Genomic DNA, 13,833 nt, shown 5'->3' with positions numbered 1-13,833 from the left:
TCTCTCAACCTTCCTCCATTTTTTCACAACGAAAAGAGCTTCAGATTTGAAGGCACAGACGGCGAATTCGACTTCATTTGTCGCTCTTTGGGCCTTTCCGGGATCGACGACTTCTCTATCCCCACCGCCGATTGGGAAGCCCACCGCTCCAAATCCGACCTCGCCACTTGCCTCCGCCACAATCTCGCTTCTTCTACTTCTACTCCTACTCCTTCGTGGCTTAAACCGGCTCAACCGGTAAAGCTCGATGAGGTTAGGGTTAGGGTGGGTTCTTCTTCTTCTTCGGTTTTTTCGGAAGAAGAGGATAAGAAGCAGAACGAAGGTCCTTTGGAATCAACATCGAATCGTAATGAGAATGAGAATGATATCGGGATTGTTCGCACAACGAATGTGATTCCGGTGTATAGTTTTTCGCCGAGAGGGAAATTGGGACGGAGTATTGGTCGGTGGCAAAAAGGTGAGCTTCTTGGAAGTGGCTCTTTCGGAACCGTCTATGAGGGCTACACTGAGGATGGCTTCTTTTTTGCTGTAAAGGAGGTTTCGTTGCTGGATCAAGGAAGCCAGGGCAAGCAGTACATTTCCTACCTTGAGCAGGAGATTTCACGTTTAAAGCAATTTGAACATGAGAATATAGTTCAGTATCTTGGCACGGACAAGGATGAAAGTAGGATTTATATCTTCCTTGAGCTCGTAACAAAAGGGTCACTTGCCAGTCTTTATCAAAAGTATCGCTTGAGGGATTCTCAAGTCTCTGCTTACACAAGACAGATTTTGAATGGATTGAAGTATCTTCATAAAAAGAATGTGATCCACAGGGACATCAAATGTTCTAATATATTGGTGGATGCAAGTGGATCTGTAAAACTTGCAGATTTTGGGTTAGCAGAGGTAACCAAATTGATTGATATTAAGTCTTGCATAGGGAATCCATTTTGGATGGCACCTGAGGTTGTTAATTTAAGGAACGGTTTCTACGGGTTTGCAGCTGATATATGGAGCCTTGGATGTACTGTGCTAGAGATGTTAACGCGTCAACATCCATACTCTCACTTGGAAGGCGTGCAAGCATTGTTTAGGATTGGCAAGGGTATACCTCCTCTAGTTCCTGATTCCTTGTCAAGAGATGCCCGAGATTTCATCCTCAAATGCCTACAAGTTAGCCCAAATGATCGGCCCACAGCAACTCAGCTATTGGATCATCCATTTGTGACTAGACCTCAAAATTCCTTTGGACCTGCTTCTCCTCACAACAGCATACAGTTATAAAGCTTATGAACAATCTTTGATGTTTGTGCCCCAGTTTGGATAGCGCGTTTCCGCGCGGCGCGTTTCCAGTTTTGCATTTTCTCTTTTTTTTTTTTTTTTTTTTTTTTTTGGCCGCACTTGCTGACTTTGGAGACAAAGTTTACTGTTCATGTACTGTTCTGCACTGTTTATGCACTGTTCATGTACTGTTCACGCAATATTTAATATTAAAAGTGGGTCCCACAACACTATTTACACATTTAAAAATTATTTTGCTACAGTGTTTTCAGCAACAATCAGTTTTCAGCAACTTTCAGCAACAATAAGTGCTATCCAAACGGACCCTGTATGTATGTTTTAGTAAGCAAGTACCACTGATCCCGCCACTCACTGCAGTTCTCTCTCAATCTATCCAAGTTTTGTACCTGAACATGGAGTTACTCTCCGTGAGAGGAAAGCTTGACGTTTCCTTGCTTTGAGAAAGGCTTTGGTGGTAATAAGAAGATTAGAAATGAGAGACATGTAGACTATTTGTATTATCTTTATGTAAGGGCATATTTGATGCATACATCTCGTGTCATTACAATGAAGCAATTGGGGAAGTTGTTATAGTTCCTTTGGTAACATTGTTTGTTACTGATAGTAAATATTTGAAGCAATAATGAACATTAATTGGGATGCTTGAATTTAGAAATAGGAAGTCATAGTCTAACCTTGTAATACTAAGTAATTTCTAGCAATTCTCTCGTCTAAAGCCACCCTTTCTACCAGGGCAAAAATTTTGTATATCGGACACATGAGATACATTTTCTTCTGTCAAGTTTCAAGTAGATGATGACGTTTGTCCAAAATATAAGAGCTAGTGACCCTAGAGCATCTCATTTTCAAATGCCCATTTGCCATTATTGGACTAGCTCTCATGTTAGAGGATTGGCAAACGGGGATGAAGTACACGCTATTTTGTTGGTGGCAAAAGAAGCATTATATTACTTTAAAAGTTAGATTTTTGTTGGACTCTTCTTGTTTTGTATGGGTTTCATGTTTTGTCTTTTGGCAAGATAATTTTTTGGCCCATAATGTGATTTCTTGAGTTGCATTGTGTCCCATCTCTGCTATATCTAAAATGGGTCTTTTGTCAGATTAGAAATGGTTTGGGCCCCTAGGCATTTTGGGATTTGGATGGTTCAATAATTAGCATTATGCAATAATTGCAACTAAAATCACCATTTTAGAGTGAAAAGTAAAAGATTTAAGGTAAAAAAATAGAAAGATAAAAATTAAAAATTTAATAAAGTTTTTTGATTCAAAGTGAACTTTCAAGTTTTAATCTTAACCCTTAAAAATGGTATTACATAGCTTTTGACTATTGCACCGAATGACATTATGTAATCTCATTTTTACTGAGAATAAAAATGAAAAAAAAAAAAAAAATTACTGTACGGAGAGATCCTTTTTTGGCTTTTAAGTTTTGATTAAGAAACAAATCTATAGTTATGGAGTGGTGTTGCTGCCAACATATCAATAATTTGCTACACTATTTCTCATAGTCTTATAATATAATTGGTATTTTTTTTATAGTATTTTTAACTTGTTAGAATTCAAATTTTATCTCATTTATTATTATTAAAAAAAATAGAATTTATTTAGTTGAGAATATAAAAAAGTGAAAGGATACAAAATGTTGAGAAGATACATAAAACTAAAGGTGAGAGGATAAAAAATATTTAAATTTTCCAAGATAAGTATTTGGTACATAATATGTAAAATAATTATAAATATTTTTTGTTTGGTTAAAATGAAAAAAAAAAAAAAAAGTTCTGTTTAAAAAAAAAAAAGAAAAAAACCTTGGCAGCTATAGTAAACTACTAAAGTCACGTCGTTTTACATACTCTAAAACTAAAACCTAGAAGTCCAAAACAAAATCTCTTTTAGAAAAAAATGAGCAGTAGGTAGGGCCCTAGAGCACCAAAACAAATTCGCTTAGATACCCAATGGCAGAGTTAGGAATTTTGACTTGGAGGCCAAATTATGGTATTTATAAATCAGTCTAGATAAATTAAAAACATACATACACAATTAGATTAACAAGAACTTGTTATCTTCCTAATTTTTTTTTAATGATCATAATCTTTCTAAACTCTAATTAGTATACACAAATTTTCTACTTCACTCCAAACATGTATGCAAAAATAATCAAAAAGAAAAATAATTATATTTTTAAATCTAATGGAGTCAAGAGCCTTGTAACTCATCTGATTGGATGTATATGAATGAAAAGATTAAAAAAAGAAAAAAAAAATAATGGATGATCCTTGTATATTGTTTGTTTATTTGTTTTTTTTTTTTTTTTTTTTTGATGAGAGCAACTGAAATTTGGGGTGGCCGGAGTCAAGATCAACGAAACGGTATTACAACAAACAAGAAAATCAATTTCTATTTCTCTGGAAAATATTTTACTAAGGAAAACTAATTCATATTTATGACAGGAAGGTGGTGGAAAGTTTAGGCCGTATTCCGAGATTACGGGTGTGTGCCTACATTGTAAAGAGCAGATCGAATGGAAACGCTATTATGATAAGTACAAGTCCCTCATCGAACCTGCCAAATGGTATTTCCTTTTCCATTTCTTTTTCTTCCTGTCTTCTTCATATATATATATATATATTGAAAACTAGTTTGGTTTCAGTTTTCAATAACGAATTAATATTTGTGGCAGTCAACATTGTTCCAAACGCGCAGTTTGTTAGGCTTGAGTGAGTTTGGTTTAGCATTTTGAAAAAGTATTTTTAAAAAAATAGAGTTTTCAAAAAGTGCATAATGAAAAAGTGATTTTTCAAAAAACTGAGTGTTTGGTAAAAACTGTTAAAAAGTACTTTTTGAAAAAACTGAGTATTTGGCTAGCATTTATAAAAGTGGCAATTTGAGGGATAAATTACCAAAAAGGATAATGTATATATAAGGGAGTTTATTTCATACTTACATCAATATTGTGAAATTATTTTTTTCTCACCAATATTAGCTAATAATAACCTACCACTTAAGATTTATTATGATAATTTATACTAATTTTAATTTGAACGTACTATTACAATTATTTTTTTCTCTTTCTAATATTAACTAATAATAACCTACCATTTAAAATTTATTGTAAAACTATTGTGAAAATATTATAACAGTATTTCTCAATTTTAATTTCTTACTCTTTATTTGATGTTTCACTTATTTTATTTTATTTTATTATCCATATTTCCTTCTTTTTTTTTTCTCCTCCACACACATACCCTTAATTTTTTTTTCTTTATTTCCTTCTTTCCTCTTTTTCCCTGCCACTTCCTCCACACATGTGCCCTTGCTTTTTTTTTCTTTATTTCCTTATTTCGTCTTTTTCCCTTCTACTTCACACTTAGGGATGGCAAAATGTACCCGTCCCAACCCGTTTAACATTAAGGTCAGGTCTAGGTTTTCATTAAAAAACCCAAAGTGGGTTCGGGTAGGGTCCGGGTATTAGGCATACCCGGCCCCAACTCGACCCGTATATATAATATTAAAAATTAAAAAAAAAACCTAAGTATAAATACTCACTTTTCCAACCCTAAACCTAAATCCCTCGGACCAATTCACTCTCACCCTCTCTCTATCTTGCCAAGCCGCCTCTCATTCTCTCCCTCACCCTCACTCTCACTCTCAAAAAGACTACTCACTTCGTCGGCACCACTGCTCCTTGCGTACCTCACCTTGTCGGCGCTGCTCTACTCTCCACTTTGCCGGTCTTTCCTTCCTGCCTCCCTCACCTTGCTGCAGCTTGCAGACGTTGCTGCTCCTTCGTCACCTCGCCAATCACTCCTCCACCTCACAAGGCTGCAACTCTTTCATCTCCCTTACCTCATTGTTAACTCCAGCTTTTGTAATGAAAATTGTTCTTTTTGTTCAAAGAATCAAATTTGTATTTTCTAGTTTAAGTGCTATTTTTGTTGAATAAGATCAACTTGTTTGATTTGATTTTGTAGGGTCTTCTTGTTCAGAACTAGTCACCTAGGGTTTATATGTTAATTCTTGTTTTTACTTTTGATGTGGGAAAATATTGTAATGAAAAAAAAAGGGTTTCCGATCTGTTGGTTGCTGAGAAAATAATGGGTTTTCTTGGTTTCCAATTTGGATTTTCTTGAATGTTTTTTTCCCTTACTGTTTGGTTGCTGAGAAAATTAGTATCAGACATTTTTTTTTATTGGGCCACAGAATGGGCCTTGAAGTACCATGGCCCAATGGGGCCCGTGGAGCTTGCGAGGCCCGACGAACCAGGTTTGCGGTTTGAAAAAAGCCCGTTTATCAAACAGGTCGGGTTTCGGGTCATAGGTGTAGGCCTGCGAGTTGGGTTCAGGTATTAAAAAACCCACCCTCAACCCAACCAATTGCCATTCCTATTCACACTCCACTCTAGAATGTTCCACAACCTGTATCTCTTCAAACCCCTCTCTCATCCCTCAAAGTCTCTGCATCTCTTTTTTTTTTTTTTTTGATAGTTCGAAAGCTAATGATGAAGAAGAAGAAGATGAAGATGATGATGATGATGATGATGATGAAGTCTTTGCATCTTTGCATCTCTTTTTTTTGTCTTTTCTCTTTATTTCCTTATTCTGTCTTTCCTTCTTTATTATTATTATTATTTTTTTTTCACACTCTAGAGAAGATGATGATGATGATGAAAAAGATGAAGATGATTGAAACGTAAGGATTTTGGGTGGATTTTGGGATTTTTTTTTTTCCTGTGAATTTTGGGTTTGATTTTGTTTTGGGTTGATTTAGAGGTGGGTTTGGGATGAGTTTTCCAATGGGATTTGAGTTGATTTTAAGTTGTTTTGTGTTGATCAGATTAGACAAATAAAATTTTATAAAAAAAATACAGAGGAAGAGATGAGAGGCATGAGTGAGCTTGATGAGAGGCGTTGAAGAAGATGAAGAAAGAAGAATGGACAGATTTATTGAAGCGCAATTTGGTAATTGCTCAAGATTGTCCAACGGATACATTAGAATGCGCATGGGCTTTTGGCAAAATGGACCTCAGGTGCTCCTTTCAGTGTTGCTTGTTCTCTTTACAAGTATAAAACGCAACTTTTTCCAAAAAGTTGCGTTTTATGCTGAACCAAACAGACATAAAGGGCTGGCTTTTTTCAAAACTGGCCTTTTGGGCTTAAAAAGCTGAAACAAACGCACACTTACTATAATCTCTGTCGTGGTTTGTGTTTCTTTCACAATCAAAGCTTACAAATTGAAAAGATAGTAACCTGTTTACAAGTTGTTGAAATTTGTGTCGGATATTAGAGCAGCAGCTTAAGTAATAGTTCAAAGTAACATTGAAGAATAGAAGTGCAAGAAGAAGAAGACAGATCAGAAGAAAATATGCTGATGTCTAAACTACAAGCCGTGTGTACATTGAAAGCTACGTGTAGTATTAGTCTTGTACTTACATTCATCAAATTAGCACGTGCAAAGTGTGTGTAGATGAGTGAGTGGATGACAGCTGTATTTTATCAGCGGTAGTTTCAGTTAGTTTTTCTGTTAATCTTAGTTAGTTAATTCCATATATACTAACATCTCAGTATCAGAGTTACTCTTCAATGAAATCAGTTTTTCATTTTTCTCTCTAGAATCTAATAATATACAACCAAATATCCATTTGTATCTTTGCTTTGTTGAATCAATGTATTTTTTTTTTTTAATATACTTTTTTGCTAATTGTACCCTCTATTTTTTTCCCAAGATTCAAGTGTCTTTTAACTTTTGATTTATTCATTTCAGTTCTAACTTCCAGTAAAAGGTTAATAAAATTAAAAGTAAGACTGAAATGAATAAATTGTAAGTTATTGGACTAAATTGAATTTTGTGCAAAGGAGCAGAGTGTATGCGCAAAATGCCGTTGCTGTGTGGGTCGTATAGTCGGAAGGTTTTGTTTAATATATATATATATATATTATTTATTTTGTGGGTGTAAATGAAATTTTGTTTATATGGTGTTTGTTCTTGTAGAGATTATTCAAAGGTGGAGGCTGAGCAAAAGTTGCTTGATTATGTCAAATAATTTGTATGAATTGTGCAGATAAGGCTTTGGTTTTTAGTGTTAAAAGCTAATGGATTTGGTGATGTTTTTGTAGGTCATTATAAGAATGCTCGAGAAAGAGACCGGATGACTCTCCTATGTGCAGTAAGCACTCTAAAGCAATGCTTTTCAGCTATTTGATATTTTTTATAAGACTAAAATGCACTTTTGATCCGTTCAGTTCTTTCATACGTATATAGTATATAGGTAATGAAATAAACTTCATCTCAAAGTAAACAGTTAAAAATCGACAAACTTTATGATGTGGATCTACTTTTTGTTATTCATGAAATCCTTTTATCATCAATGTTATACTGAGAAATAGGTAATCATGTTGTAGCTTCTAAATTTTGATCATAGATGATGATGCCAAAATTGTCAGTTGGGTCACTCGTCCAATCTGGAGCTCTTGACGATCTTGTAAGACCTACAAAATAAAGGAGGGACTGATCGAAGAGACCACCGGGTTGTGCCCGATGGGGGAGCCTCTGATGCTTAAGTTAGTATCAACCCATATTTCTCGTGTTTTGTTGTAGTTTTTGACGTACCTTAGCAAATGGACATATAGTCCCTTTTATAGGTGACTTAGGTAGCTGTTGGACATAAATGAGGGTGGTTATTACCCTAATTGTAACGTTCTTTATCTTAATAAGAGAGTTTAAGGCCTTTGATGATTGTTATTGAATGTGTTGGGCGGTTACTCGTCTATCTTTGATGGCCTACTAATGATGCAAAGACCGTCCATTAAGATGGATAACCTTAATAATTTTTATGGACTCATCAGTTGCCCCCCATTCCCAAATCTGATTTTGCTTTGTGCTAGTCAGGCTTTGGGAATATTCTTGACTTTTTTATTTTCAACTACTTTCTTCTTCAGGAATGGTAGTATTTTTGTGACGACTTCTTAGTATCTACCTTTTAAAGGTCTTTTCGAACATTCAAGGGATCATAGCTTGATCTTGAAAGTGAGCTAATTTCTTTGGATGATCATTTTTTTATCACTGCTGAAGGATATCTTTGGACAACCATTTTTGATCACTTCAATTCTTCTTCTTTTATTCATTTTCTAGTTGTCACGTTTGATATTCTTGATTTGCGTGTGACTTGCGTTTGTGCTTACACACGTCTAAGGGTATTTGGTCACTTAGCCACTTTTGGGTGACTTACATCCAGTTACGGAGCTTTGTCATTTAGACTTCGTCAGCAATTTACATCGATCTAGCAGGATCTTGTCCCTTTTTTTTTTTGGGTGACTTATATCCATTTAAGGAATGTTGTCACTTAGGCTTCGTCAGCGATTTATATCCGTTTTGGTGGAATCTTATTACTTAGCCATTTTTTGGTGACTTACATCCATTTAAGGAATCTTGTCACTTAGGCTTCGTCAGTGATTTATATCCGTTTTGGCGTAATATTAACACTTAGCCATTTCTTTGTGACTTACATCCATTTAAGGAATCTTGTCACTTAGGTTTCGTCAGTGATTTACATCTGTCTTGGCGGAATGTTAACACTTAGCCATTTTTTGGTGACTTACATCCATTTAAGGAATCTTGTCACTTAGGCTTCGTCAGCGATTTACATCCGTCTTGGTGGAATCTTATTACTTAGCCATTTTTTGGTGACTTACATCCATTTAAGGAATCTTGTCACTTAGGCTTCATCAGTGATTTACATCCGTCTTGGTGTAATATTAACACTTAGCCATTTGTTAGTGATTTACATCCATTTAAGGAATCTTGTCACTTAGGCTNTTTTTTTTTTTTTTTTTCCTTTTTAGGAGTGTATTCCTTTTTGCTCTAACATCATAGTTCTGTCCTTACGCCTACACACACATGAAATAAATATTAAATTACATAAAAGAATGTGTACAAGTAACTCAAAATGGGAAAATATGAACGAGAACTGTCGCATTTTTTTGGTATATATAAGCATCACTCTTTCACTTAGGCTGCATTTCACTCAAATTGAATTCTGAGTGTAAAATGAATGCAAGTGAAAATGAATTCCCATAAAAAAAAAAAATGAAATCCGGGTGTTTGGTTCTGCAATGGAAAGTAGTCCGGAAAACTATTTTTCGTGTTTGGTAATTAACATTTTGAAAATGCTATTTTCCTACAAATGTTTCACATTTTCTCAACCATTTTCTCAGCTTCCAAACAAATTTCATAACAAAAAATTTCAAAATATACAATTAACACAACCAAAAATCAAAATAAAATTATTTATTCACAATATATACATGATATACTCGGTGAGAGGAGGAAGAAAGAGTGAGAGATTGAGGGAAAGAGAGATAGATCGAGAAAGAGAGAGATCAGTACCAACGAAGGACGGCGGCAGCTAGATCGGGTGGGTGTGGGTTTGCCGAAATGAGGATTGGGTTATGTGAGTAGATGGGTAGTTGGGATGTGGATCGGAGCTCATGGAGGAGGGTAGCTTGGATGATGGCAGTGGTGGATCAGAGACATGCAGCGGTGGAGCATGGTGGTGAGGTTGAGCAAGAAGAAAAGATGGAGAAATCTCACCATTGAGTGGAGGAAACGGATGGCTTGGGTGGTCGGAGCTAAGCTTCATCGCGCTAGTGCGTGAGGTGGTGCCGGAGCAATGCTATTGCCAAGATGGATAAGTGGTCACAACTGAGCTTTGGAGAGAGTGTGTGCTGAGAGTGAGGCGTGTAAAGAGTGAGAGGAGAGTGTAAATGATTTGAAGGTAAAATAACTGTGTAAACCATTTTACAGATGAAGAGGGTCTTTTTCCAGTCAAAGTATAAATGAAATTTCGTTTAACCATATTTACCGATGGAGCCAAACACACACAAGGGTGTAAAACATTTTTCGAAAATTATTTACACCCAAAACAAATACAGCCTTAAAAAGAAAATAGTTAGAGTGGATAATACTTATATATTTCAGAAGTATAGTTCCCTTCTCTTACGTGAAAGACAGGCTTCATGGTAGGACTCACATATGTAACCCACCCCTCATATAAGATAAAGAATCATTGTTTCCGAAGTATCTAATAATTTTCCACTAGAGTAAGCACTGTACTATTATGTACCTTGAAACCGAGAATGAGTGGGCTCGCTTTAATGGAGACCGAGTTACGGAGTGCAAGAGTGGTTTTATAAATGTTGATCTTTGATAGTGGATGCTTGTCCAATTCATCATGTCTACTATGACGGTGACTGTGAATCGAAGCCAAGCTCAAGCTTGCCAAGCAGCACCAAAGGAGCACAAACGTAAACAACTTCAAGCACGAGCAGTGAGAACTTCTGTACTCCATGTTTGTTAGTATTTTTTTGCTTATCACCATTGTTGTTATTGTTTTGTTGAGATATGAGAACTGAGAAGTATACAAAGGACTATAAATAGGGGACAAAAACAAACAAACAAACAAACATACGTAAATTTAAAAAGAAGAGCCAGTGTCGGTGCGTGATAATAATATCTTCTATTGCGGTCCAATTACATGATTAAAGATCAGTAGGTAGGACCGCAAAAAATTAAAGAAAAAGTAAAGAATCTACCACAATAATAAAAATAAATAAATAAAAGAGAGTAAAATACAATTTGTTGGGCAAATTTTATAGCAAAGTTCCTCTTTTCTATAATTAAAGAAAGGAAAGGAAATTTAGTAGGCACAGATTATGTTTCAACGTTAAACTAATATAAACTTCGTGAAGAACAAAAGGTTAAACTGTATATTAGTTATCAACCTTTGAATTTAGTTTTAAAATAATGCTTATACTTAAAAAATATATTTTTTTCAACTTGAAAGGTCAGATCAGATTAAAATATACCCAAACTCAAAGCAAAACAACCCCTAAAATAATCATGCACACCCCTATTGTCTTTGCATCCATGCAAACGATATAAAATTATATAATAATAAAAAAAACAGTAATTATTATTAATTATTATTATTAGGTTCTAAAAGTTTAGAACAATTGATAAACCGTGAACATAAACTTGTTTAGATATAGATCTTAGAGTTTATAGGATTTATTAGACAATACTCAAGGTACTGCAAGTTAGAATACAAAAAAAAAAAAAAAGGAAGCTGGAAGTTCAAAAATTGGAAACATGCCAAGTTCAACCAATTGAGAGAACATGTTCAACCAATCGAGATGCGTTTCTACTAGTGGCAGCTCCATGATTTTTTTTTTTTTTTAGGGGGATCAGCAAGAACTAAGAAGATGAATCTTGAGTAAGAAATGGATTTTGCAGTTTATGTGGTTTTCTTATTACAAATTTGTCCATAGTGCTGAAAAGAGAATAAAAGATAAACTATAAATTCATTTTGATATATTGTTTCTTAATATAATAAACATATTAATTATTGTTGTTAATATTAAATTTTAGAAATTATCTATTGTTTCTAAATACAATAAACATATTAATCATTGTTGTTATAAGTGAATTTTAATTATTATTGCTTAAAATGCTTTTATCTATTAGTTTATGTCTTTACTCATTACTTATTTTATTTACCAATTCAACTCAACTTTGACAACTATTGGTCTTTATAATTATATTGAGAAAATTTTTGTTAATATTTGCATTTATCTTCACTCAATCATTCCCCTATCCCATGCCCTTTGTCTATTTTCTATTTTTTATTTTTTAGAATCAACCATGTCTAATAGTTTAATTGCTTTTTAGGGTAACTTATTTCAAAGTCACTATCGGAATCATTCTCATACCATTAGAACCGTAGATCTAGAGTTGCTGCTACAAGATCAACAACTGCTGATGATTTGAAACCTTTGAGTTCTCAAAGTCACAAACAGGGAGTTTGAGTTCAGCAAATCCAAGATAAAAGGGTCTGTGAAGTCAGAATTGCACGTGATCATATTAGTAAGTTCTACATGAGGTAACTTTAGATTTAGGGTTTAAATTTATTATAATCTGCTATTCTATCATAGTAGATTTGTTTACCTTGAGGATAGTTAGGTTAAATCCTCCCTAAGTTTTTACCTTGAAACGATTGGTTTCATTAGTTTTCTTAGGTCATCATATTACTGTCTTTTTTACTTTTCCACACTAAGTAATATGATTGTATGTGTTTAACTTAAATCTGAATAATAAACCTTAGTATCAATTTGGTTAATTAATTAGGTTAAATAAATATGATTTGTAGGGGTCTAAATATAAACAAACAATTATTGTACATAGCTTATTGTACACAACCTATAAAATCATGTGTTTGAAAAATATGTTTTTACAATTTTAACTAAAATCATGTTTTGAAAAACACAATTTTAACTGTTTGTATCCTGTAAGACCCAAAAATATGTATAACTATCACAGGCTCTTATAAACATTATTTAATAATTAAGTATTTCCTCTTTTTATGCTAATGATAAACCTATCTCTTTTTTTGATAAATGAGAATATTCAAATCTCTTTGAGTACTTGACTATTCTTTCAAATGTATGCAATCCTCCATCTCAAATACACCAAGTTATAATAAGGAAGAATTCTATAGAGATGGCCCCAAGATGTTGACAAGAAGTTTCGAATCCAGGATCTTATGAATACCATGAACTATTATTTCTTGAAGTGAATAATTTGGGTATATTCTTGAGGTATTATTTCTTGAAGCCAATAATTTGATTATATTCTTGAGGAATCGTATCGGGTGAATCAATATGGCCTTTCAAGTTACAACACGTGCCCATCAAAAAATATATTTTTAAAAAATTAAAACATTTCTCAATTATTACTTAACGATCAGTGAACAAACTATCTTCCTTTGACTTGAGTTGGGCCCAAAAAAATTAAAGTGTAAAAGAAATTAAAACATTTCTCAATTATTACTTAAGGATCAGTGGACAAACTATCTTCCTTTGACTTGAGTTGGGCCCAAAAAAATAAAGTGTACCTCACTATGAAGGGCCCACCTCAAAGGCTCACAGACGTTTGGATACTTGGACCGATTGGTCCAACTCCGTTTTCCTCATCGCATACGGATAATTATTATTTTGGGACCAATGTTTCCTTTTCTCATACCAAAAAATAATAATAATAATAATAGTTACTTAACTTTATAATATCACCCATTATGTATGGAAAAAAAACGTTGGTTTCATAATTATAATAATTTTCCTCACTCAAAGTAAGAGAGCTAATATCTCATGAGCCCATCCCCTTATAACACTAAGGATACGTTTGGTACACTGAATGAAGATTACGACAGGAATTGTAATCTTTATTACTAGTAATAAAGTGTGTTATAATGTAATAACTAAACATATTCATTAGTTTGGTTGTAACTTATAACATTAGAATGAAACTTAACATTTATTTTAGGAAATATCTTACTCATACAATTATATCTCCTTAAAAATTGTTATTTTTAAATTTAAGAGAGATATGTGCTATTTTTTATGATTTTTTTTTTAATAATTGTTAGATGTATATGGAAAGTTTGTTTATTTGGAAATATATTAAGTATAAAAATTATTGCACTTACTAAGGAATAACTAATAC

At 33.8% G+C, this 13,833-nt stretch overlaps 1 protein-coding gene across 1 annotated transcript; it reads left to right on the top strand.

Annotated features, from left to right (window-relative positions):
- Positions 1-3: 3 nt before the first annotated feature.
- On the top strand, positions 4-1,813 carry LOC136069596 (mitogen-activated protein kinase kinase kinase 1-like; the record flags this gene model as incomplete). The annotated part of the gene is made up of 1 exon (XM_065778301.1): positions 4-1,813. A coding segment is annotated over one exon (1,263 nt), but the record flags the coding sequence as incomplete, so codon positions are not given.
- Positions 1,814-13,833: the final 12,020 nt, after the last annotated feature.

Source organism: Quercus suber, unplaced genomic scaffold (assembly GCF_002906115.3).
Source record: "Quercus suber isolate HL8 unplaced genomic scaffold, Cork oak 2.0 scaffold_179, whole genome shotgun sequence".
In the NCBI taxonomy this organism is placed as follows: Eukaryota; Viridiplantae; Streptophyta; class Magnoliopsida; order Fagales; family Fagaceae; genus Quercus; species Quercus suber.
Note: the sequence above shows the minus strand (reverse complement) of the source record. Positions and strands in the feature narration are given on the sequence as shown.